The 27,176-nt window shown below is 41.0% G+C and overlaps 2 protein-coding genes across 3 annotated transcripts in view; one reads left to right on the top strand and one right to left on the bottom strand.

Annotated features, from left to right (window-relative positions):
* The first annotated feature begins 1,927 nt into the window (after positions 1–1,927).
* cstpp1 (centriolar satellite-associated tubulin polyglutamylase complex regulator 1) lies at positions 1,928–6,809 on the top strand. 2 transcript variants are annotated; one of them, XM_076732624.1, is made up of 9 exons: positions 1,928–2,214; positions 2,396–2,498; positions 3,002–3,132; positions 3,654–3,738; positions 4,218–4,306; positions 4,609–4,816; positions 4,981–5,090; positions 5,462–5,522; positions 5,760–6,809. In XM_076732624.1, exons 1-9 carry the CDS (start codon positions 2,133–2,135, stop codon positions 5,926–5,928), a joined length of 1,038 nt encoding a protein of 345 aa, XP_076588739.1. In that variant the 5' UTR covers positions 1,928–2,132; the 3' UTR covers positions 5,929–6,809. The 2 variants fall into 2 exon arrangements, with proteins under 2 accessions (XP_076588739.1, XP_076588738.1); XM_076732623.1 differs by having other exon boundaries at positions 5,459–5,522.
* A 723-nt stretch (positions 6,810–7,532) lies between these two features.
* Positions 7,533–27,176, bottom strand: part of LOC143321899 (C-Jun-amino-terminal kinase-interacting protein 1-like) — a 20,304-nt gene continuing 660 nt past the window's right edge. Inside the window, exons 2-12 of the mRNA XM_076732622.1 lie at positions 18,806–18,881; positions 17,636–18,220; positions 16,616–17,200; positions 15,087–15,344; positions 14,792–14,867; positions 14,535–14,701; positions 14,343–14,446; positions 12,376–12,486; positions 11,970–12,040; positions 11,705–11,803; positions 7,533–10,787 (exon numbers count right to left, since the gene is read on the bottom strand). Coding sequence (XP_076588737.1) covers positions 10,715–10,787; positions 11,705–11,803; positions 11,970–12,040; positions 12,376–12,486; positions 14,343–14,446; positions 14,535–14,701; positions 14,792–14,867; positions 15,087–15,344; positions 16,616–17,200; positions 17,636–18,220; positions 18,806–18,881 — 2,205 coding nt within the window. The 3' untranslated portion in view covers positions 7,533–10,714. The remainder of the gene's footprint in view (positions 10,788–11,704; positions 11,804–11,969; positions 12,041–12,375; positions 12,487–14,342; positions 14,447–14,534; positions 14,702–14,791; positions 14,868–15,086; positions 15,345–16,615; positions 17,201–17,635; positions 18,221–18,805; positions 18,882–27,176) is intronic.

Here is a 27,176-nt window from a genome sequence, read left to right as displayed (position 1 = left end):
AGACACTCTGAGCTCTTATTTTACATACAAGTGAACACCAACTTCCGGACCCATCACTGCTGCCTACGTCCAACTTGTTGCAGCTTTTTGAAATGCCTCCAAGGGCGGAGAGACAGAGGAGGGCGGAGACACGGGCACCACCCTGACTACATCACTCTTGTGTTGAGTCATACGCTTTATATTCAGTATTATTTCATGAAAAAAACAGATACACAATGGGGAATGTCAGCACATACCACATAATGTTGGATTGAACTTTGTCTTCAGACCAGTGTCTTCACATATTCACATTTCATTCATTAGCGATGGTTTAATGATCTTCCTTATTTGTCACTAGACCAAGCCATTGATTGGTTGGATTTGAACTATGACCCGCCCCCAAATTCTGAAATTCCTTTGCTGATTGGTCCATTCGATTCATCGCTTATCCTTGGGAGAGATTTAATTGGCCGCTCTGAAACCATCCCCACTGTGACTTTAATCGTCTTTTCATTATTGGTCTTTTTCATGTATTACCATTACACCTATGTGAGTTGAATAACATACACCATAATACTCTGTAGCATCTGTCAGACAGTTTTCTACATTCAACATTTCCTACCAACACCCCAGAAGACTTTATGCAAAGTATAAGCAATAAAAGCATCTGATTGTTTTTTATTATTATTTAGTTTGTCTATTGCTGCTACACTATACCCTGCAATTTAAAATTACGGCTTCCTAACTAATAACTTTAAATTATAATCATATGACAAGTGTTTTAGCTGACAACTTAATATTATTTTCAATTTTAAAGTAGGGAGTATTAGCAGCCACACTGAAATCTCTGCTGGTAACTTATTTGTATTTGTTTTTTAAACATGATAATAATAATGATGATGATGATGATGATGATGATGATGAAGATGATGATGACGAGCAAGGGAATCTTTGGCAGGATAGACCATGGAACGAATGGTAACAGAGAAATTAACACACTTTCCAGAAATAAAATACCTATTTTCTACCTATCAAAGTAAATTTTATGAAGGGAGAGGACAATGGGCTCTGTCTCCGGAATCAGAAGTTAGAAAAGTTCAAACCAATGAAGAAATTGCCATGTTTTTTGATGTTGAAAAAATGTGAAAAATAATAAAAAATAAAGGGGGGGGGGGGTACAGAACATTCCAATTAGTATTAAGTAGGAAATGGAACCCCATAGGGTAGCATGTGTATTATACTCTTATTTAACCTGATGATAACTGATATTTTTGAACAGGTTGAGCAAAATATAGGAGATTAACTTCACACTGATGAAGAGGTTTGCTGGATCAAAGGTCAGAATCTAGAGTATCTACAAACACTATGCAAGCTGCAACAAAGTGGAACAGTGGACAAACAAGTGTACATGTGTAGTGGAGCATTTAAAACATCATCAGTATCTGCAGTGCAAGCTGGAATAGGGGCAATGCTTCAGTGAATAGGGATGGTCAAGCTTACACTGTCATGCTATCTACTTCTGCTGCTCCTGTATCTCTCCTGCACTCCTGCTACTTAACCAGGACTTGTGCAAAAATGTTAGTGGACTGTCTGCACTGTTTACATATGAAATGCACTAGGATTGCTACATGCTATCATGCAATGCTCTTGTACCACTTAACTTTCAAACATAGTCCTCTTTTGATATGTATATAGTGTTATGTAGTGTTACAGTGTTATATTTAAACGTTTCTTGTTTTTTATGTATCTTATGAGCTCTCATTGCTGAACCGACCTGTGTTAACCTACACATGACCAAACTAGACTACAACTGAAACTGGTGATTCTGCTAGTTCTGTCCTCCAGTCCAGTAGGTGGCTGTAATGCGTAAAGTGATTTGACAACCGCCATTTAAATCCGAAGAATAAGAAGAAGCAGAACCAGCAGCAGCAGAAGAAGAAGAAGAAGAAGAAGAAGAAGCCGGAGCAGGAAGTCATGGGTGCCGTGTTGCTCGGGGGAATTTAATTAATGTAACTCACAACACTCCGCTTCCATGGAGATCCACCATGTCAGGACAGTCAGTGCCCTGATAGACAGCAAAATCCAGAGTCTACAGAAATGAGCTGAAGACAGACAAGCCTCTGATCAAAGCTACACACACGTCAAGAGGCTAAATGTTAACTTCAACGTCATCTCCCGAGAGGACGAGCAGGATGAATCGTTTAAATTCCACCGTCCCGGTCGACGAATACCTCGGTGAGCGCTTCAGCCAGCTGACTGTGTGTTTGTGCACATTTTGATTTACCACGCGTGAGCTATCGATCCACCTGACTCGTTCAAAATCAGTGACGTTATGTTGTCAATCAGTTTATTGAAGTCTGACGTTATGTCATTGCGTCCACGCGTGTGTCATTGTGTGTGTCTGTTTTCCTCACAGCGGACAGCAATGTGTTATTTTACGTGAATGACGCAGTCACCCAGCTGCTGGAGCATAAGGAGGAATACACCCAGTTCGGGGTGATCCGCTACTTTGCTGAATAGTAAGTTACACACATACACACATTCAGTCACTTGTCTACATGTGTAGGGAGTCCAGCTGGTCTTGGTTAAACCCTCCTGGATCCCCATGAGCTGGATGACTGAGCATGTTCCCAGACATGCAGAAGGAGGGTTTATATATCTGCACAAAGAGCAGAAAGTAATCAAACTTGACAGTCAGTACAAGTTGACATATTTTCATATTGTAAACCACCCCAAAACAGCTTGTCCAGTGTTAGGTTCATTCATTAAGTTCCCATTGTAGATGCTGATTTCCATTGTGGGAATAAGATAATTGTTTTGCCTGACAATGCAAATTTGTACATCTGAGTATGCTTCAAGGTCCTCTGAAAATGTTAAATATTGAAATCAACACATGCTTCCATACTGCCTTTGTAAATGTGATGCAGAGAGCCAGTCATGTGCATTCATGTTGCACCTAGTTTCCATTACGTGTGTGTGTGTGTGTGTGTGTGTGTGTGTGTGTGTGTGTGTGTGTGTGTAGTTTCAGCAGTGTGAAGAACAGTAACCACGTCCTCTTCAGAGAGTATAACTACATCAGGGCCACTCCTCATAACAGAGCCTCCTTCATCAGAGTCTTCTGGAGGTGCTACAGACAGATCGGCAAGAGTGGAGGTGAGTGGGAGCCAGAAATAACTAGAGAGTGCGTCTCCTGAACAAAATGTGTGCGAGTGCTGGAAGCTGTCCGCTGCTGCTTGTCAGACTGTTGTTGACAAGTTTGCTTGTTCAGCATCCTCATCTGTGCAACTGTGCTGAATTTGGTTTCCATGGAATAATAAAGTACATTATTGATATCACCTTAGAGACATACAGCAGTTTATGAGAAGTATGGTGGTGTTTCACTAATGACCACAAGGTGGGGCTGTGGGTATCAGTCATTCACATGCTCATTTAGAATTTGTTAATCCAGTTTCATTGTCTGAAAGTTAACAGAATTGTAGAAATATCATGTTTCGATGATGAAATTGTCACAATAATTTGAATGGGAACAATATGGTTTTTCATGATTCTTACATTGTGATGGTTATTAAATAAATTCCCTCTTTCTCAATATAAGACTATTTTTTTTGTGTTTAACATTAACTTGGTGGTTCACTGACGTGTCCTCTGTATGTGAATGTCTCGTTGTACTCCAGACTTACTGTCCATGCTGGAGTACAGGTCTCTGCTGCAGCTGCTGTGTCCAGACTTCCCAGCGGAGATGGTGCAGAGTGCAGCCAGGCCAGTACATGAACACACCACAGACAACATGCTGCACTCTTTCACTTCAGTTCATTTTGCTACTATTTACTTTATATTTCGTAATACATACAGTCTACATCATATACACTTCTGTATATACATCACATATACTTCCAGGTTTTAGGCTGTGTCATTGGCGCTGTTGAAAATAGGAATAAGAACTTTGGAGGCCATGTCATTTCAGGTTTTATGGGAAGATTCATCCATTTAATAAAGTCAGAGTCACCTTGTTTATTTAAATGCTTTATTTGAAATAAATCTCTAAGTTTTGGACCGAGGTAAAAGTAAAAATTTGTAATCTTGTCTAGGTTTGGTTGATTTAACTTTCAACTCTTGCAAAAAAAACCAAAAAACAAAACAAAACTTTGTCATTGCATTTTATTACTTCATCAAACTCTTTGACCTGTATTTCTTTGTAACTGGGTTGTAACTGTTTTTCTTCTCTTGTCTCTCTGTAGAATTGTTCTGATGGACGACGCCATCGATGTCTGCCTGATGTCTTTCTCTGATTTCCTTTATGCCTTCCAGCTGCAGTTCTACTACCAAGGTACAATCAAAACCACTGTCATGGGCCATGTCATAGGAACAGTTCCTCTTAGTTCAGGTTCCTCCATCAGTCCAGCATGTTAAATCAGATTCGTACTTTTCCGGCATTGTTAAATAAACGTACTGTATCAACCGTGTTGGGGGTTCCACGCAACACATAACACTTTACAGTTCATGGATGACTTTTTGTTGTGATGAGTAATATAACGTGTTAGTTGTACATCAAATAATCATTTATTTAGTTGCCTTTTCAAATAAGCAATAAGTGTTCAATTTTTGCCTTTTTATTCAATGTGTCTGCAGAATTTCTGGACAGTGTGCTGCTGATCTACCAGGATCTGTTATCAGGGAAGAGTCCTAACACTGTCATCGTCCCCACGTCCACCTCCATCGAGCAGCTCCCCTCTGTGGCTGCAGAGGAGAACGACAGGGAGGAGCAGCAGCAGGATGGGGTGGAGCCGTCCACTCTGGCTCAGTGTATAGACGCCTTCTGTGACAGGTTCAAACGAAGGTAAAACACACACACATGCACAGTCCAGTCTGAAGTTCAGTGAAGTTGAATATAATATCATCACATGATTGTTTGTGTGTGTTTTAGCTTGACTTTTTGTGTGTGTGTGTGTGTGTGTGTGTGTGTGTGTGTGTGTGTGTGTGTGTGTGTGTGTGCGCGCGCAGTCATCCTCCCAGGTCGTGTATGAGGGAAGCACTGGAACAGACTGACAAAGTGTCTTACTACAGCTTCCTCATGAGCCTGGCTAAACATGAGACCATCAACCAGACTATTGGTAGGTTCAACAGTACACGTTACCCTCCTCCCACTGCTGCTGCTGACGCACACAAAATGTTGTTAAAATGACACAAGTTGTGAAGTATAGAGTTGTATGTCGCACACAGTTAGCTTTACGATTTTATATTAATGTATATACGACTGCAGGGGTTGATGAGAGCATTGAGACTGAACCGACAGCACTGAATCATCAATCTGCAGTAAAAACCAAAACAATAAGCTAAAAGAGGCTGATTTGGCAAGAATTCTCCAGGTTCATCAAGCGACCCTCTTTCACATTCCTCAGAATAATTTGACTTTGACCAAGTTTAGAGACTGTTCATTAAAAGAGACCTTGAATCTTCTCTTTCTTGCTTCTTTCTGGAGGAGCTTTACCCAGCAAGGCAGAGTTGCTCATTGACCCAGAGATGGACCAGGAGCTGGACAAACTGTGAGAGCACACAAACACACACAGATACACACCCTTATATCACTCGCTCATAAAGTGTACAGTATACTGCACAGCATGGCTGCATCATGACAAGCCAACACACTGTAACACGCATTTCTTTTTCTTTCCTTTCGCTGTCTTCATCTTTTTTCTGTACTTTCTGTCGTCTTTGCTTTCTTTTATCCTCTCCTCTCCTATCTCCCTTCTTCTTCTCTTTACATCTCTTTTCTTGTCCAGAATCGCCCAGATCTCAGTGAGTCCTGGCAGCAACAGCAGTGGCAGCGCTGTGGGGGGTCTGAAGGAGGTGCAGAGGAAGGCCTCCCCCAGGAGGAACATCCACCACAGGAGGAAGATGGAGGTGGAGAGCGACGGCTCCACTGAAGAGACCGACTCCTCTGAGAACTGACGTCTAAGCTGTCACCGCTCTGTGACATGTCCCCTCCCACCTTAAAACCACAACACACCATGTCTGTATGGGACCAATGAAAACTTTCCTGCCCATTATTTGCTATGTAAACCCACACCAGTATTGGATAAGTGCACATCGGTGTGAGAGAACACTTCACGCCATGCATGTTTTCTTGTTGTCCAGTATTTATATCCAGAGGAACAGGGAGGGATTCAGTGAAATGTCAATCAGAATATCTCTGACTGCAGGGCAGGACTCACGGTTGAAGCGACTTCTCTTTATGTGCTGAGTGGCCCTGATGATGTGCTGATGTGATGATGTGCAAGTCCCATGTCTGAACACGGTCCTGTGATGTGACACTGCTCTGCAGCTGCAGAGTGTTTTGAATGTTCATGTAATCTCTCCAAACAAAATGTCTATATGTAGTACTGTTCAGTAGTGACGTCATTTCTCTGGACACATTTTGTATGTGAGCACTCCGTCCTCAGTTATTAGTATTAATTTCACCACACCAGGGTGAATGTACTCCTGCTGCTTTAAATCTTCCTGCTAAAAGAGTCGCCTCAACACGGGACAGTAACTCTGTAACTTCCCTGTAGAAAGTCAGAAGTATTATAATAAATCCAACATTGGTTGTTGTAGCATGTTGTAGCGTGTTGAGCATGTTAGAGAACAGGGACTCTGAACAGAACGACTGGAATTCATGAAGGAGTAGTTCCTCCACTTCCTGCTCAAGCATGAACTGTATTTACAGCACCAATTTCTGTGTTACTTTTTTATGATGAACAGAATAACATTAAGCTTAATATGGGAATGTGAGATGACATGTGATCCTTACTCCCGCTGTGATAATAAAGATGTAACGGTGATGCCTCATACTGATGGTTTCTGTTGATAACTGCTAACTGACTCAATGTGATAATTCATTGATGTTAACTGGGGTCTTGAAGTGACTTAGTATCACACTTCCATAAAGCTGGAGGACACAAGAGACAAGTTAAAAAAGTGTGGTCAAAATTGATGCTGCAGAGTTAAAGATATCCTGACTTTTAGTCCTTATAATGGGTTCAGCTCTGGTTCCTACAATGCAACCAAGAACATCTTTCATTAGACCTTCCTGCCCAGTAACACCCAATGTCTTTCAAACTTTGTAAGACAGGCTGTCAGTTTTAATGTGTAGCTCCTGTCCAGGTTACCCTGAAGACATCACTGTGACATCATCAGGGTTCTTTTGGCAGACTCCCCCCACAGCCACAGAAAACATCATACAACCATTTCACAGGCTTAATTATACTGACCATGAAGAGCTCACTCAGCTGTGTCTGTAAAATCAGTGTAATGTCCCTTTAAATCAAAGACACGAAAGATGTCTGTGGGGACAACAGTGAAGCTGTGCAAAATAAGAAATATTATTAGAATATTGATATTGTGAAGAGTAGCTTCCCTCTGTAAGACACTGAAGTGATGATTTCCTGCAATTGACTGAGGAGGATTTTGATGTGGTGTATGTTGGAAATGTGTTTTTGTTTTTTTCTGTTTAATTTTTTGTTTTTGTTATTGTTTTTGTTTTTTTGTTTTGACAGGAAGAGCCACCATGATCATCACCAGTCTGTGCATCTTCATTTTACAACATCGATATCATGCGGTGTTACACCCAGGTTTTGCTCAAACCAACAGCATACAATGATAACTCCTATACAAACATACATACATACATACATACATACATACGTACATACATACATACAATACAGTATATATATGGATATGTATGTGTATATACACATACAGATCCATATATATATATATATATATATATATATAGTCATGTAGAGTCGTGTACATTGACATGAGTCATGTGCACAGTAGATCCCCATAGTGTTAGAATCACATGGAAAGGACACTTTCTGGTGGATCAGGGCAACTTCCTGTGGTGCACCTCAGATGGCTGGCATGGAAATGAACATGTGGTGGACACTACACTACATGAACACGTTTAAAGAAGTTTTTCTTTCAGGTCACCACTGATTTTCATTCACTTTAGTGTGCTCCTGCATGAAAATCAAACAACAGACTTTGTTGCAATTATTTTCACATGGTTGTGAAATTAATGGAAGACAATGACTCTCTGAAAGGCAAAAAATGGGATTTTTAGTTAACAAAAAGAGTGTCTTGTGTAAAGAGTTCAGCTGATACAGGTTTTGGAGCCCAATACTACTTTTTTCAGACATAAGCTGCATGCCTTGTATAGATATTCAGTACCTTTACCTATTTTCATGCCAAAATTGAAAAGCATTTCCCATTTTGCCTGCATTTTTATCCGCCCTGGACTACCAAAGCAGCGAGATCATGGGACAAAAAGATCTCTACAACAATATCAACTAAGACTATTAATGCAGCCAGGCCTAGTGCTGCTATGATCCTAATAATGATTTTTGTTCACACATACTTGTGCAAAATCTCACAAAAATGTTGCATAACAATCATATTAGATTAAAGTCTTCCTGTAGAAAACTGGTGTTACATTGACCAGTTCTACAGTAAATATCAGCCAAACAGCACTGCACTGCAGTGATTGGCTGACTGAAGGGCAATACCAGTTGCAGATACCACTTGGCCTAATATCAGCTCTCTTGAGTTCTTATGACATAACATTCCATGGCAGCCATCGTAGGTTTACCAAGTCATATCCAGCTACATGACTACTCATCTGAATGTCACTGGCTGTTCTATAATATTATCTATTTAGATTCTGTGATTGGACACATCTGAAGTCAACAGTTAATGCAGAGGACAGTAACCATCACTACATCAGAAAAAAAACAGAAAGAAAAAATAGGCACTGTTTATCGAACACAAAACATTTCAGCTTTCATTTCCACTGACTTTACCTGCTCAAATCTGTTTATACATATAGTTCAACTGCTTGTGCGGATACAGTCTGGTTAACTGAAAGCCCAAATGGTCAAATTCTGGATCTTAAAGTTGCATCAGTTGATTTCTTGGGGGCAGCAGGACATGTTGACACAACAGAAACACATTCCCATTAGAAAAGCAGTCACGGCTATTGTGTTTGCAAATATTCGTCTATTTATATATTCAGGAGAAACATTAGCATTATTCTGAGTCATGTTTCAGATGACCTGATCAGGTTTGGTCTCCACCTACTCCTGAACTCCAGAAAATATCTTTATGCCTCTTTATGTGCTAAATGCACATATGCTAGTCCCGGGCTGGTAGCCAACAGTGAGTTTTTTAGCAGAACATAGCTGCCTACTGCCCAAAACAAGATTTATGAGAGCATTAATTTTGCATTGGAAAACCAAAATAATGAGCTAAAAGAGACTAAAAATCATCACAGAACTGAGGATAACTGCATTGTTGGGTAATAATTGTCTGTGGGTTTGTAAGTGACTCTTTCACATTGCCATCATTTGATCCATTCTTGTTAACAGTGCTGATTGGCACAGCTTTGAGTCTGGAACTGATCTTCTGATGGCTGCAAAAAGTTCATTATTTACTTTTAAACATATGTAGGTATAATGAGAAGTAAGTATTTCCACATTGACTCGACCCCAACGTTGGTCCTAGATTTGAGCAGGCAACGCGAAAGAAGTGAGAGCTGAAAGTGATGTGGACAGATTTGGACATGACTGCACAGTGATCCACCATCCCACCAGTCTGTTCTGTTGCACACATACTAAATTGCACAGCGTCATTTGGGCCTTGTTAATACACAGAGTTAAAGGAACTAGGTCACCGCTCAACCGGAGAAACCCTGCATGTAGGAACCACGCTTGGAAGAAAAGGAACATCAAGCAGCAAAAAGAAGAAATTAGGCACCTTAACAGCAACTCCAAAGGTCTTCAGCAATAGATTGTCAAGTCTGGGGGTTATAAGATATCAACTTATACTTTTTGGAAACATCAATTTGTCCTCATCTGTGCAAAGAAACTAGCAGGTCCACTTGTTTATCATATATTCCTTCAAAGCACTGGCTTTTGTTGCTCTTCTTTACTGTAAAGTCAAGGATGAAGCTAATTTAAAGACAGAATACCTTCTTTTCAGAAACATGCAGTCTTACCCAAGACAAGCCTTTAACCACATGTGACTGTCAAAACCAGCAGCTTGAAATAAGAATGGACTAAGACGATGTCTGTCATATGCAAAACTAGAACTTAAGATGCATATATGGAAAGTTTTAGCTTAGCTGCTGACATGGTAGATAAATGTAATGTAGTGGTAAACATTACCTGCTCAACATTGTCATTGTGCGCATGTTAGCATTTACAGTAGCTGTGCCTAAATGCAGCCTCACGCGGTTGATGACACAAGATTCAGATCGCCAATCAGTTCCCAAACCTGTCACTGCAAGTTCACAAACCGATGATGTAAACATTCTGTCATTAAATTAACTCCATAGTCCTGCAGGCTGTCCATATGATTTTACATCCAATATCTACGTGTAGTTACATATAAGTCATTTTAGCCCATAAAATATGTCAATATCGGATATTCGTGTTTGAGTTTGGGTAGGTTTATGTTACATTTGTTCTCACTTTACAGAACATTGCATGTGATCCTGTCCATCCAAAGAGGTATTTATATCGTGACATGGCCAAAGGAAGGAAAAGCTCGCTGTATCACTGGATGCAGCTAAGAAAGGAAATCCACCATGCAAGTACTCTGACGAAGATATATCTGTGGTCCAGTCTGTGGTGTAAGTCCAGACTTACGAGCACATAGTGAGTATTCAGTACATAGTGTGGACGGAGGAGAGGTGTTATTCAATGAAGATGTCTTCAGTGGGACAGGAGTAGCCAATGTGTTCCTTGTAATACTGCTGGAATGCCCTCCTGTGCGACACCAGAGAAGAGAATTAGAAAATGAAAAGACAAAACAGACAAAAGCAGAACAAAAGTGATGATAGCGCACGTGTTTGGTTGTATTATCATCTACCACTCATCCACCAGCTCTGTGTATCTGAGAGACGTGGCCAAAGGAGGATATGAGGTATGAGAGCAAAACATCTGGGCAACTACTGGCATGAAATTTGAGATATCTGAAACTTCCATCAGAGCAGGTGAAAGGTAACACTTTCTATTAAGGCCTTTTCTATAATGCATTATCAGCATCAGCAAACTTTATTAATCTCTTCATAAATGTTTATAGTTGCGCATGTCAATGAATAACAAAGTTTCTGAAGTACTTATAAGTTGTAGAGATGATATATTACACATTCAGCATTCAATGCTTTATTCATACCCTAAATTTAGCTTGTTATAAATACACACAGAGAACTGCTCTAACGTATCATAACAGATTATAAATATTAATTATCTGAAATGGAAGGATGTCTTATAAACAGCAATATTATGCAATGGCAGGACTTTGTGAGTAAAATGACAGCACTGAATGAGCAAATGAGTGTGTGAACTCAGCCAACCAACACTGCATGATTGATACAACCTTCATAGAAAGAGTTACCAAAGTTTGTTTGCTGTGTTCAATGCATTGAAAATTGACATAAAACACAACAGCAACCCATCTTCAAAAAACTATGTCCATGTTACTCTGGAAAATGTATAACTGTCTGTTGTTCACTGGAACTACTGTTTACCCAAATACTGCCTAAGCTGAAGTTCTGTGCATCTGTGTGCAATTATTGTATGTGCATGAAACCATACCAGGAGGGGCAAATCAGAAAATATGTATAGAATAATAAATATAACACAGTAAAATACAGATTAGAATACAATATCATCGGTCTTACCCTACAGACTCAGCCAGAGGATGTAATGTTGTCTCTGACATCATCACGTGACAGGCAAAGCGCTGTTGGTCAGGATGTTTGGTGATGAAACCGAAATACCTGCAGTGCAAAAATCAGCATCACTTATTAAATTTGTGAACTTTACACTGTCATCCCATTTAAATGCCACCAAACAGACTGTGAGAAAAGGTACAATTTAACATGGTTTAATAAATCCCTCATGTATGGGCGGCAACGGATAGATCAAGTAAGTAGTTCGACTCACTTGCTGTGCTTTGGATGACAGCCACAGAATGAGATGTTCTTCAGCTGGAAGAAATGGAAACACTGGTCTCCCTGACAGACAGAGAGAGAAATGTAAAGTTTGAAAGATTCAAGCGCACAGTTTGTCTTGGTGTGTGTGTGAGGCTGCTAAATCGAGCTGAGCCTGAATAAATCCTGGAATATTTAATCCAAACTGGCAGAGTCGTTGACATCAGACGTCACCCTCATGGAGCAGCTTGTAGTTACAGCTGCCACTGTAGAACACTATACACATACCGGCAGGACAGTATCTTGTTTCCAGCATCATAATTAGCTGCTGTAGGTTTCGACCAGCTGGATTTGAAAATGTGTGACACTCAGGAAGGCAGGACGGTAAATTCAGTATGTAGATAAAGCAGAGCACGTACCCTGTGAGCAGAGTGACACTGGTCCTGGACACTGATCTTCACACCCTTCACACTGACCTCCAGCACACAGGCTGAGGGAGGCTGACCTGCTAACCGCCTGTTACATGCCACCTGTTAACACAGTCAAGAAATCAGTCAGTGAACATAACTGCAGAACTTTGACGATCAGCACCGGCGGCTGTAGCGTTAAGCCAGTCTTCAGGTCGGGTTATGTTCGATCAGAGCTACTCTATTAATATGCTGTCTGGAAATCAGAGATGTCTCAACATCTCCTGGAAGAAATTAAGTCTCAACTACGGAAAATGTTTTCATGTCAGTGACACCCGCTGACCAGTGGCATCAAATGACCAAAAACAAACCAAAGCAGCAAGACATGGCGCATCACTTTAACAATGTTGTGGAGTAAGCAGTAAGAAGAAAAAGAGTTTTTAAAAAGCGCAGTAACCCAAAATATAACAAATATAAGTATGTAGAAATATATATGAGTGAGGGATGCGCGGGTATAGAAGATGAATGAATGAATGAATGAATATATGAGTGAAGAGTTAACGGAAGCACTGAGTCCTGTCACGTTAAGAAGCCGCATCATCTCAGCTCTGCCACAGCTACAGCTGCCGGACGTTTTTAGTATCATTACACTCTTTGCTGAATTAAAATGCCACTATAACCATAGAATTCTCCCACAGGACATTAGAGAAACATTTTGTGCAGGAGAGGGAGGCTGAGCATGTTGATGCAGATGCACACTCAGCTACGTCTATTCCTTCTTGATAGTTAACAATCAGACACCTTTGTATAATGAATGACTTTAGACGTGTGTCTGTGTTCATCTTAGATAATGCAAAATGCACGTTTGCATGTTTACATCCTTACTATTGACGCCATACACTTCAGGTTTGCAGTAATTGTGTGTTTTGAACGCTTAACAACTGTAAGAGGTTAATTATTCACTTAATCAGTATTCAGGACCCACTTGTGTTCCAACAATGAGCTGATTCACCACAAGAATCAAGAAAATCCCGTCTTATTTCCCACAGTGAGGCAAACCTGCTGCAAAGTAAAAAGTAAAGTGTAGAACATGAAGTGAAAAGAGAGAACGCGTCTCTTTACAAACTAAGCCCGACGCTGAAGTAGTCAGCTCTGTGCTGTAATGTTCTTAATAAGGATTTGGGTCCAGTGAAGGCTTTAGAGGAAACACGGTGATTAGCTGCAGCAGGTGCAGCTCTGCACTTATGTAACACATTGGAGTCCAGTCAGTCAAAGAGCCAGTTCTGGTTTGGCTTTATTTGTTTTGGTTTTGAGGTTTCTGCCTACCCCAGTGCAATAGCTGGAGGCAGACAGAAGTTGACAGTTTCCTTTGGTTCACTGGGCTTCCTCGGGATAATCCACATCCTCGCTGTGAACAGTTTCTGCTGTTTCGTTTCACTCCTCATGAAAGAGAATCTCAAAAATGACTAGATACCACAAGGAGTGAGAGACAGCATGTTGTCTTGTCATTAGTGTGACGTGACCTCACTCATGCAGTAGAAATTTATCCAATTTTCATCAAGTTTTCTTAAACCTTGATCAGTCTGGCTTGTAAAGGACATTTGGGTATAAAACCAGACTCATTGTTTTGGAAGCAAAAACATAACATGTGCTGTTTATTCATGTGTTCACCACGTTGGATCATTTTTCTCTGACAACCTGAACAAGCCAGCTAAAAGATTCATGTTTCCAGGCTCACAGAGATTTTTAGGCTGTGGAATAGAAAGACAAACATATGATAGAGAAGAGACAGAGAAGGACAAAAGATACAAGAAAATAAACACAAAAAAGACACTAAAGTGGGAGAATAACAGGACTGGACCCACCCCTCTCACCCACTGCAGTTTGAACAAATATCAAAAAGTGAAATTTAAAAGGATCAGCTCTGTTTGAAAAGCATTTATATTCCTGCAATTAGCTTTTATCTGGCTGTAACGTACCTTTTGCATTGCAGCACACAGCACGTCGTTGCCTTTGTGCATGGGGACCTGAACTGAACCCAGGAATCGCACCAGAAACTGCTCTATCTGACCGTCTTTCTGCACTGAGAGAAGAAAGGAGAAGAAATAAAGCATGAAATCATCACGTGTTGTTGATGTTGGCGGCAGTCCGTCCACTTGTTTGTACTGTACCTTGGCTAATCTCTTTGGGCACCCTGACAGCGTAGAAGGCAGGGAATATGCCGGTGGCTCCAGTCCTCATATTGTAACCCTGACACCACAGGTCCTCAGACTGGCTCAGCATTAACACTGGGTCATCTGTCTCTAGGCAGAGTTCATCCGCATGGCGAGGGACAAACCTAAAAACAGGCGGAACAAATGTACAGATTTCAGTCTTGTGTCTTTTTTTGGACATGTCAGAATTAGCGTGTGATGTCATATATGTTAACCTGTAGACAGCTCTGTGGCTCTGCTGTCTCTCCACTCCATCCAAAACACAGGAGAACAGACCAAATGATCCAGCACCTGAGTGATACAGTATTGATGTTACACTCAACAGCTCACGGTTTGCTTACAGTTTGTATTTTGTTTCATGCTCATAAAAGAAAATGAAGTGATCCAACTTTGACTGATGTTTACTGAGGAATGGAGAGGCCAAAAGACAATCACCGTAATAAATCTTAGATTCCCCGTGTAGAGGATTTTATTTTTGATTTAAACTAAATATTTGGAGAGTATACAAACCATCTGCACTGTAATGGTTGCTGTTGTTGGCAAACAGGTTGAGGAACTTCCTACTTCTGGAAGCTTCGGCCCTTCCTCCATTAGACTCATCCTCCTCTGAAGTTGTGGTTGATGTTACCTTGGACTGCTTGCAGATCCTTGCCACAACTTCCCTCCTCCTCTTCACCTCCTCCTCCCGCCTCCTCTTCACATCCTCTTCCCTCCTCCTCTTCATCTCCTCCTCCTCCTTTCTTCTCTTTTCCTCGTCTTTCGTCCTCTCTTGGACCAGGAAACAAGGAAAGGTTAAACTGATAGCCTCAACAAACAAGAGCCAAGGAACTGTGCAAACAGTGGTTTGACTTCATCCTCAGTCAGTCTTCGCTCCTGAGGTTACACCTACACAATCATCTAGTACAAAGTGTCATTCTCTAACTATTATCAGTTCAGTGGTGTTCCACAAGGCTTAGCATTGGATCCTCTACTCTTCTCCCTGATAGCATGATATCTTTTTCTGTTGATATGCAGATGACACAAAGCTCTACATAGAAATACACAAACTCTGGTTATGATAAACTAAGGCCTGTCTCAAATTCTATTATCAGACTCAGCACTAGCTGAGTTTACTACAGTTTTACAGAAGTTTCCTTTAAAAGGTGATTTTTTTTTCTTTTTAAATCATCAACATTTCCTGCTATATTTGACATATAACCCTGTTTCCAAAAACATTTGGGACACTGTGTAAAATGTAAATAGAAACAGAATGTGACTATTTGCAAAACCCTGAAAGCCCATATATAATTGAACATGGCAGGAACACAACGTACCAAATGTTGAAACTGAGGAATTTCATTGTTTTTATTTTTAGAATTTGATGCCAGCAACACATTTAATAAACATTAATCTGTCACAATTTCTGTACGTTCTGTCATCACTGCTTTATTTGAGCTGACAGCTTGGAAGTTTAATGTGGAAGTGAGATGGAAAAGCCACCATGGAGGTTTTAGGGATTATGGATCAGTTCCTACTTCGCGAGACCTCGGGGGACAGATAAAATGATCTGCCTTATCTGCAAATGGCTGAATTCAGTGCTCAAGGAATTTTTAATGTTAAACGCTCTAAAGAGACCATAATCACAAATCCTACAAAGTTCGTGGATTTTCAGCCATGTACTGGCTTCCTGAATTGACAGTCAGGCATCGAAACTCAGAGAGAGCCCCCGTAATGATTAAAGCTAAGATTCCAGTGATGCAGAGACATTGTTTGAATTCAGAGGAATATTAACTGAGTACATCCTTTCATTAGAGTCACAAACTGAAAAATGATGCTGAAATCACTTTAAGAAAGAGGCAGTTATTCTCGGAAAAATACATAACTTGTGTCATTTTGTTGCCATTGGAACAATTTGAACTTGCCTCTTGGTCCATCCTCCAAAGTTTGCCTTTTTACTGGCAGGTTTTCAGAAAAGCAAAATAGCAAAACAGTGATGTGTATGTAGCTGTTTTGTGGCAGAAACGTGTTCAGCCATGTTAAAAATGAATCAGTTTCATTACCTTGCTCACTTGTCTCTTCTTTCCTTTTCCTCTCTTCCTCATACTCTGGGTCTTCCTCCTCATTGGCTGACTGATAGACCGTCTCTGCATCGCTGTCGTCATTGTGCTCGTTGTAACCGTGCAAGCAGTCCTTGAGGCTGACCAGCTCCAATTGAGCGTGTTCATCGACCACCAGAGTGTATTTAACAGAGTCATAATTTAACCCTGCTGTAGCTTCACTCTTTGGTACAGTTTGAACAGCCGCACGATCTCCCTGAGTGACAGAGTTGGTGCTTTCCACCTCGGTGTTCTTGTCGCCTTTTCCTCCTCCTGCATTCACCTTTGACTTGGGATAGTCCATCTCTGTCTTTTCATTATCTGCAAGGCAGTGGGTTGGACCATTCAGGACGTTCATGCAGGGAGTCGGATCTGCCTCCGCCTCTTCTTCTCTGATGTCAGGGTTGATTCGACGGGATAGAGAGGGATGCAGGGGCCCTGGTGGGGGGCCCTCTGTGTCTGAGCTGAGGGACATTCTGTTTGATCCTCCCTCGCTGCTGGACCTGGACAGGGCTGGGGGGTTGTCCTGGGTCCTGTCATGGTTTTGGCCTAAGAACACAACATATGGACAGTGAGCAGATATCAGGAGACACAGAGTAACAGATTAATTCACAAACTGCTTGCAAACTGTGGACAGAGGTATTTGTGAACCACTTCACAGTATGTTAGATACCTTAAATCTCTTAACAGATATGATTAGATGTAACCTCCCTGGAAAAGTCATTTTGTAGCACGAGTATATAGAGAGAAGAGAAAAATGGGACCATTGACAGAAATTTCATGGCACCACTCTACAGGCCAGAAGTCACAGACTGTGGTTGGATCATTTTATATTAACAGTGGATCAAATGACGTAGTGGCAAGAGAGAATTATCTAGTCCCCAGTTCCCCTCAACCCTGCTTTTACAAAAAAAAAATCAGGCCTTTGGCAAAAATAAAAGGTACACTAACCACCACTCTGCGCTCTAAAGGTGGGTTCATTACCTTGGTCTTGGGGCTTGTTCTGGTTTCTCGGAGCTACTGGCGTACGTGGGACCACCATGGATGGTAGATAAGCTTCCTGGTTAGACAGTATGTTATTTGACTTGATCCCCCCTCCTCTGTTACCCCCTTTAGCACCTACTTTTCCTTTCCCATCAGCCCCCCGGTTTTTCAGTCCATTTGCTTCTCTTGGCCTCTGATGTCCATTCCTCTCTCTCTCTTTCCCCTTTGACTCCTCACATAGTCTTCCTCCCCTTCTATCTTCTTTCCCTGCCATCACTCCATCCTTTCCTCTGATGTCCCCTAGGCTCCTCTCTCTCATTGTTGTCACTCCTCTTCCACCCCCTCTTCCTGCTCCTGCTCCACCTCTCTTTTGACTCCTCGGCGTGCTGGAGGACAGCGTGTGCGTGGCCCCGGACGCCTGTCTCTCCCGTGGTCGAGCGCGTGTGTCTGCGGTGGTGGCAGCAGGCTGAGTGTTGGCTCTGCTGTGGGATCCATTGGCAGTGGGAGGTTTTGGGGCCGGGCGGCGCGTGTTGTGCCGGACTTTGTCCTCCGCTTTTGGTTGAATAGCTGGCGGTGTTAGATCCCCTTGAAACACACGCACGAAACAAACAAAAGTATCAGATTATGAATGACGTATAAAGAGGGATTATCAAAGTAGCCTACAGTAAGCAGTTTGTCCTGAGTTACAGCAACACAGGAAAACCCCCCACACATGATTTATTTAACATATTTCAAGAACATTTTCACTTCATTCTGCAGCATCTGTTGTCATCCTTGTACTGCATCCCCCCTCCACCCAACATGCACTTTACTCCAAAACATGCATTCGATGTAGTGTAATGATCAGCCCTTTATGAAGTCCTGAATACAAGGGCGCTTTTATTCCCTGTTGCAGAAAAAGCACCAAAAACACTGGATCTTAGATTTCCCATAATGCAAGTCAGCCTACAGCTCCATGCTCTTGTTTGTAACACAGGCTTTTTATTAGAAATTTGTAGTTTCAAAGCCAAAGAGAAAACACTCATGGTGGCATTGCCAGGATTCTAGTTTCTCAGATTTGGGGCAGTAAATGTAAAATCTGTGGCAATAAAGAAAAGGCTTTTTTCCAGGGTTATTTCAAACCAAGTGTGTATTTCTTTATGTTTTTTTGTTGAACCACACCATCCATACCTGTAATGTGTGGGGAGGAGGAGCGGGAGTCCTTCCAGCTGTCCTTCTTTCCTAAAGAGTTGTTGTTGATGGAATCCTGGATAGAGATGATGAGACAGAGCAGCAGAGGAAGAAAAAAAACACGTGGGTTAGCTCGTGCACATGCACGCACACACACACACACACACACATACACACACACACACACACAAACACACAAAGGAAACTCACAAGACAATAAGCTGGAATAAAGCAAAATAATCAAACAAACAAACATTTGAGTAGATATTAATATTTACACCTGTTTAATTGATCTATCCCTAAATATCCCCCTCCTCTCTCTCTCTCTCTCTCTCTCTCTCTCTCTCTCCTCTCTCTCTGATGGCGTCATTGCCAGGAAGAGGAAGGAGCATCGGCCAGGCAGTGTGTGACGGTCCAGCATCACCCATGCAGAGCGCTGACTCACTTACCGACATCCCATCATGCATCTCCTTTCCCTGTTTCACACCCCACTCTGTTACTATGGCTACTCAGTGTGTGTGTGTGTGTGTGTGTGTGTGTGTGAGAGAGAGAGAGAGAGAGAGAGAGAGAGAGAGAGTCAAAGTGTCTCTCTCTCTGTTTGAAGCACATCCCTCTCTCTGATGACATCTTCCTTCAGCCTGATGTTGCAGCAACAGTGTGGGGGGAATTCAGTGCGCACACAGAAATCTAATGGAGTCAGTTTTGTTATGAACAGTCTCAGTGCCGTCCATCATGTCTGTCTGATACCCAGACTGTGACACTGTAAGAATACAGGTGGGGGAGTTTGAGGGAAAAGATTACCCTGCTGGTTAATTTACCTGTTTAACTAGTTTCCAAACCTTTTGGCCAATGAAAACACCTTTTCATCCCCTGCTAACATCAGCATCTTGACACTTGTCAGTTATCTGGTCTAACTGGCTGCTGGTTTAGTAGTCTCAAATTTAGCAAACAAATATGAGAGTGGTATCGATCTCATTATCTGACTCCGTAGTGACAGATTTGACCCCCGAAATAACAGAAAGTTTTGCTGACAGTATTTTCATTATCTACCATCTGTATGTCTGAGCACAGGGAGGAGGTCGTGGTGGATGGTTGGGTCAACGTGAGACACATAGGACACAGGTTACTGACCAACAGGAAACCAACATCGGTTGTCTTTCATTATGGAAATGTTTTACTGACCTTAAGTAGTTTCAGTTGCTGAATTTTAATCACTGATAACCATCAGTACATTACAAGAATATAAAAGAACAGACTAATGGCAGAAATCAGGTGGGACCATGTTTACATGCACTGTAGTAATCTGGTTATGTGTCAGTTGTGTCTACATCAAACTCTTCAGCAGTGGGCAAGCACTAATTTGTTACTACTACTCATGCTTTTTTTCACTTTTGGTCAGACTATCAACATGCATCAGGATCTTCAGTTCGTCTCACTGCACTGCTATCACACACGTGGACATGTAAGAAGACACGATCTGCTTTGTCCTTTAACTACGACAATTTGTTACTCTGCAGATTTTTAAGAAGCTTTTATTCAATTTGGCAAACAAAGTTTTCCTACAGGGTCATTCAATTAACACAATTCATCAGATTGTGTTATATTGGAAACAGCAAGAGTTCAGTGAAACTAACTGACTGTGAATGTGAAAAAGACCAGATCGTGACCTTTCCAGAACAACCGCTTCCCAGCAAACACAGTCAGGCCTGGGAGAGCAGTAAGTCAGAAGAGCCAAACCTGCACATATTGATTTTACATTTCAAAGGACACTAAAAGGCAAGAGCTGAAAGTTCACTACAAAAGAAAGACATGTTATATTATGATAAGGACCTCGCTGCTGCAGTGGTCCTCATGGATATGAAACACTATATTAATGGATATATAAGTTTAGTTTTGAATTGATTTCCAGTAAGTATTTAGGAATAAATTAATCTATTAAAATGTATGGTGTTTTTTAGCTACTGCATTTAATGATATTTTTAGTTGTAAATTATATTTATAATCAATTAACTATCGGTTAATGACACACCAAATAATTAAATCAGTTTATGGATGGATAAATGTATTCATTTGTACCTGTAATTGTCATGTGTTTTAATTTCTGTTTTTATTATCCAGATTAGATATAAAGTCATATAATGGTGTATAATAATGACTCCTGTGGTCCTCCATAGAAATGAAACTCACACAAACCAAATTATAAAAACAAAGTTGTCAAGTTTTATTCCAATCAAACTGATGAATCTGCTTTTAGATTTGAGCTTCTTTTGATAAAGATGTGATGGAAAGAGATGATTTCATAAAGGCAGGCCATGCTTGCAATTTTTTTTTAAATTACATTATCTTGGAAAAACAAGCTTTGTTATCTTGAGATAATGAAATAAGTGAGTCGTGATTTCAAGATAACGTTAAAAAAGTACAAGCACCGCTTTCGTCCAGAACCACAGCTAATTAAAAAGAATTCATTTCATAACTTTTCTCATCATTCTCCTTTGTATCAGCAGTTATCAGTGCAGCTTTAACATGTGACTGTCCAGTCTGTCAATCATGAGTCATACCACACGTCACAGTGTGCTAGTTGCCTCTGAACTGGCGAGTCTAGTGTGTAAACATACCTGTGAACATGCTGACAGCTTGAACAGTCATGCTGTGGGTGGGTAATCTGTTCATTTGACATTTGACATTTTACTGGTTGAAGTTCATTTCATCACTTTGTGCTTTTGCACCTTAAGCAATCATCATGTCAGGCCAATGAAGCAGCCACTCAATTTAATTAAACTAAGACAGGGAGAGAGAAGATAATAAGACATGATGATAAGAAGAAAGAGATAGAGAGAGCCTGTCCCAGGGTGGAGAGAAGGCGGAGGAAAAGAGACGCAGAGAACCAGAGGACGACATAAACAAAGAGAGGCAAATGGAACTGTTAAAGCCTAAAGATTTTGCTGTATTCTGAGCTGTACGTCATGTTCTGCCACGTTAAAGGTTAATGCGTAGCTTGACTTGTCAGAAAAAGGGACATTATTTTTTTAAGGCACCCTAACGTCATGCCTCAACGGGCAGCACTGTTAGCCTGCTGGTTTGGTTGTTCAGTCCACTAAAACTGGTCCAGTTTTCAGAGGAAAATTCCCTGTTTGTGGAAAACTATGTGGCAATAGACCTGATTCTGATTCTAAATGGTAAAAATAGTCAGCTAAAAGTAGATAGATGATGGTTTAAACATGCCACTCCATGAGTGCAAACTAAAGCAAATTGTTAAATAATAAATAGTGAAATTGGAGGCTGTTTATATTCAATTAAAATCAGCACATTTGAAACATTATGGGTAGGGGTTGAATAAATCTGACAGGGCTGTCGGGGGTACAGGTTGGGAACCACTGCGGTACAGTGTCCACTGCACTAACAACCCCCTCACAGGGCTACATGACGTCAGCATCTTACCAAAACAAACTGAGGAATTCTTATTGGCTGGCAGGTTGGAGACAAATCCAAGGAGGTTTAACTCCAGGCACATGGATATCTGTCATTAGCCCTGTCCAGACACCAGACGCCTCCCATTCAAAGTGAAGTTAAAATGACTTTCAGGCAGACATAACAGATCAATGTGGCTGCCTGTGATGCTGAATCAACTACCTCCTGGCTTGCTCTGTTAACAGCAGTAAAGAATAAGAAGGCAGCCAGTCACCCAGAGGCCACAAAGAACTGTTTTATTCATCATTAGGTTACTTATTTCAAAGTGGTTCTTTTCCCGGGCCTCAGCTCTGTGCTCCATCAGCTGTAGCACCCTCCTCTTTAACTGTCAAACCCCTCATCCACATTGCAGGAATAAGGGAAAGGGCATATGTCAAAAAGCATCACACCAAACTGTACATTCATGGTTCCATCAAATTCACATTCTCCTTTTCAGTATGTCCATGTCTGCTTGTTGTGTGTCTACACGGTTTGAATTTACCACAATAAAGTCAGCACAGTTCATAGCTCAGATGTCAGTACATGAATGCAGCATTGTTCAGATGGGTCTGCATGCAGCTGCTTTACCACATAAGACAATTTTAACAGGAATAAAGACAAGTGTCTTGTATTCTAGCTCACTTAAGTAGCTGTAAGCCAATTTGCATAGAGTACTGAAATAATAGAAACTAATGAATGCCTGAAATGTAGTTAACAAAATACAATGGCGCTGCATGCTTTAGAAATGTTTAACTTATTATGAGATCCCTTCCTAATGAATTTTCAATGGAGGTGACGGGGGACAAAATTCAGCCCTTGCTCCATGCGAAAAATGTCTCGTCCTCTGAGGTTACAGCCTTTTTAATGCAGAATTTCTTGTTTTGTTTCTTTACTGCACCTCCAGGGAAACAGAAAGAGGGAATTTTGGACTAAAAATTACGTAACTTTAGAAGATATTCTTTTGACTTGTGTGTTTTAGACAGCTGAAACCTCATATAAAAACACAAGTATATTTGCACTTAGCAGAATATTGTTTTGTTTCTGTAACATCCGGTGTGGATTTTAACACTGTTCTGCTTATTGAGTCTAGTGGGACAATTTGTTTACATCTCCATACCTTAACAACCAACATCAAATCAACACAAACAGCAGCATACATAAAACCTTGACGCCGCTTTCCTGACACACCCTAATTTCAGCACTCTCAATTAGCCTACTAGTCTTCTGCGTAGAGTCGCTGATTACACACATGTGACACACGTACATACACATGTACACAAGAGTCAGGGCTTACAGTCACACATGTTAATTGACAGTGAGTGTTGTCAGGCTAATCCAGCCCCTGTGGTGAGTCCAGCCGGCATGCAGGACACAGTTTACAGCAGCCAGCCACACTGCTAATCACCATACAGCAGAATGTTATTGCTGTATGCTGTAGGACCATCCTGGTGTCTCTTTCTCACCCTGCCAACAGTAATATTATATTACTATTATTAGGTAGAACATGTGCTGCTCAGAGGGAGTTGTGTCATTCAAGCTGTGATAATGTTATCTTCCCCTTATATTCACCACAGTGTGAAGAAGTTCTTTATATGGCATCTGTCCTCCATTACTGTTACTTCAGCTACAGAGTTTGGGTATTTATCCTGCTTTGGTCCCTCCTACAGGAGCCATTTCTGACTATTCGTTCATGAATAATGGGACACAAAAAATAAGTTTAAAATTCAAAACTGAAATATTTATTTTAGGCCCTGTGAATGCAAAACTAATTTCAGGTCAAGCCAATCTGTCACTCCTGATTAAGTGACACACTCTTGAAGCAGAATAATGGTGAATGCCTACAGTGACTGTGTTTGTGCCTTTAATCCACTGACACCAGGTCCTGGGTCTGCTGCTGTATTAAAGCCAGCAGGCATTCACAGCATGCATCTCATGGAAGGACTGAACTGAAGACACGATAACCTTCCATATCTGCTTGTCAGCACATTGTCTTCCTACTCAGGTTACAGCGGCTCATTGGCTGTTGAATGATATGTTACAGTCAGATCATTACTGATAACTTCTTTAGAAGATCTTCTCAGTTCAGTTAACCCGTGAGGAGCAGCCGAATCACGACAGATTTCCCCTTCACGGAAAATTAATTGCATTTCACACTGTGATGTAGACATGATTGAGCTATATTTTCACTTACTCTATTATTACAGGGTATGTATGACCTACTGAACAGTAACCTGGATATTCTGGAGGAACGTAGAGAGAAATCACACTGTGGTCATTATTTAACTGCTGGGTACCTGTTCTGTAACTATGACAGAGTAGGCTACACTATGACCATAAAACTGAGCAATGATTGTCAGGGAAGATGGAGTGATGACTTCTGCAATGATTTTGGGATACTTAATCCTCCTGTAGTGTCTGAACCTTAGTGTTTGTTTGTCAAATTTGACCTGTGTTTGAAGGCAAGCACTGAAAAAAAACATTCATTAACCCAGTTGTTAAAAAAAAAAAGTTCTTTGTAAGATTTCAAACTGTAACCGTCTCACTCCATAACTTCACATCTTGTTCTCCAGTAACATAGCAGTAAAATCCTTGCCAGTCGATACACATATTAACATGTTAGCATGCAACATATTGTCAACTGATTCGCCTCCATTCCAGCCATGGAGTATAAACCTTGTCCAACAGTATGCAGAGCATTTCACTCAATATATCTACATTGTTTAACATGTATTTCCGTGGTGGCCTTTGATGAACAGTATTTCCTTCAAGATCAAGATCGTTGTGGACTAAGGTCACCAGTGTAGAAGAGGCCATCCGAGTACCCACAACTAGTTCAGACTAGGCTGTAAAATTATCAGGCAGTGAAGGGCCAAACAGCATGGGTGTTTCACAGCTAAACATTGTTCATATTCACTGAATTTGACATTTACACAAAGCTCTGGTTCTGTAGATGGGAAACAAACAAAGTGGCTCTGACCGAGCTTTACAGAACTGTTCCAACAATCAGCAACAGGTGGGGTTCGTGCTCACGCCGAGGACAAGAGGAAGCAGAGGGGAGATGGTGGGGAGCAAACAGGACGCTAAATCTGCCATGCTAGCATGTAATTGCATTGTGAAGGAGTGATGACGATGCCAATAATCTTTCACCCCATCTTTAACTTTGTTAAAATCATCAAGAATAGTGAGAGTTCTTGTTGATTCCATTTATCTTAGAATAGGAATAATAAACCCGAAGAACACTTTTCAATATTTCAGAAACACAGATGAAAGAAACCGTCAGTGGCAGGTACAAGCTAGTCCAGTGCTTAGAAATACTCAACCACAGATAAGATAATTAGCAAAACAAAAGAAGCTAATAAAATGCTAGCCCAACAGTCTAGTTAGCTTCTCTAAAAAAAACTGTGTCAAGAAAAGCCTAATCCCCTGACAGACCCAAGTTTCTTTAAATGTAAAATTAATCCAGTCTTATAGAGCTACAGTAAACTCTCACAGGCGTGAAGTTCCACCTAGACAGCAGCATAGTGCTACTCTAAGTTTCTTGCAAAGTTTGTGGAAAGAATTAAAATTGTGATAATTGTGATTTCTGATTAACTGGCAGAGAGAAGGGTCAACGCTCCTGCCTTCTGATAACCAGTTTCCAATACAGATATAGTTCTCTGCTTTTCCTGGACTCATCAAAACTTTATCTGTGACCAAGAGAAAATGAAAATCACCAGTGGCAGATTGTATCAGCTGTAAATAATTAACATTTTTTTCTGTAATGGCTAAAATGATAATGCGTTACTGGGTAGTTTGTGAAAATAAACCGTGCCAGGCTGCACCTGTTATTTCAATGTGTCAGAGACTATTCTGTTAATTAACACTTCATCATTTCGCCTCTGCTGCTGCTCACCTCATTTTCAGGTTGTAGCTACATGTTATGAACATTAATTAGGTTTCTGCCTCCTCAGCCAACAAAAGGTTAATGAAAGTTAACCGTAGCCAGATTTGACAAGGGATCTGACACTGGATTTGAAGCCCAATACTAGCCTACCATCTTGTTTGCTTCATAATATATGACATATTCAATCATCTACAGTACTACATTTCTACTGTAGTATTATTATTTGAGCCTTAATAGACAAAAGCAGTCACAATAACACTGATTTCAAATGATGTTTCAGTGGAAATCAAAAGGATTTCCTCTCTCTGTTGAATGATTTGGATGTTGATGCTGAAGGGAAACCCAGGTTAGGTTAAAAGGACTCCACTCTGATCAGCACTGACACAGTAAACAGGATGCAACTCATTTACAGGGATACACCAGGAAACTACTACTGCTACTACTGGCTGCCTCCAGAGAGTACTCGTGACCGAACACTGCTGGAGGAGCCAGGGCTAGCTACATCACGACCATCCAGTCTTGTTTTTAGAGAAATGTCCCTCTGTTGACTTGGTATTGTACCATCCTCTTTTTCTGTTCTCTTCCTCTTCGATATTGCAACAGCTGACCCATTTTAAATATGTATATTTCATGATGTGGCAGAACAGCCCAGTGACTTGTGTTTTAACATCACGATCAGGATCAATCCCCATAATAGCCAGTGTGTCCTGTTAAAGTGTCCTTGAGCAAGTCACTGAAACCCTAGCTGCTCACCCACTGTGGGTCTGCTGGAAAAAATAAGTCAGCCAGAGGACTGACCTATAAATATACCAACCCAAACCAATATATGATATACATTATATATACATATTTGCCAAGAATATTGCCACCAATACCTATTTACTGAAGCACAGCAACATGAAGCTACTGCTGGACCATTTTCAGAATTGACCCACTGCCAGCGCACGCACACACACACACACACACACACACACACACGCACACACCTAACAGTGCACACAAACACAGATAAACAGCTAACCAATGCTGTCTCATTCTGAA

Source organism: Chaetodon auriga, chromosome 6 (genome assembly GCF_051107435.1).
Source record: "Chaetodon auriga isolate fChaAug3 chromosome 6, fChaAug3.hap1, whole genome shotgun sequence".
Lineage (NCBI taxonomy): Eukaryota > Metazoa > Chordata > Actinopteri > Chaetodontiformes > Chaetodontidae > Chaetodon > Chaetodon auriga.
This window is presented reverse-complemented; position numbering and strand designations above follow the sequence as displayed.

Excerpts from the sequence above, each read along its gene's own strand:
- cstpp1 (XM_076732623.1), top strand. The coding sequence starts at position 2,133 with ATGTTAACTTCAACGTCATCTCCCGAGAGGACGAGCAGGATGAATCGT. Across the intron at positions 3,739-4,217 it reads ATGGTGCAGAGTGCAGCCAG|AATTGTTCTGATGGACGACG; the intron begins GCCAGTACATGA and ends GTCTCTCTGTAG. Across the intron at positions 4,307-4,608 it reads GCTGCAGTTCTACTACCAAG|AATTTCTGGACAGTGTGCTG; the intron begins GTACAATCAAAA and ends ATGTGTCTGCAG.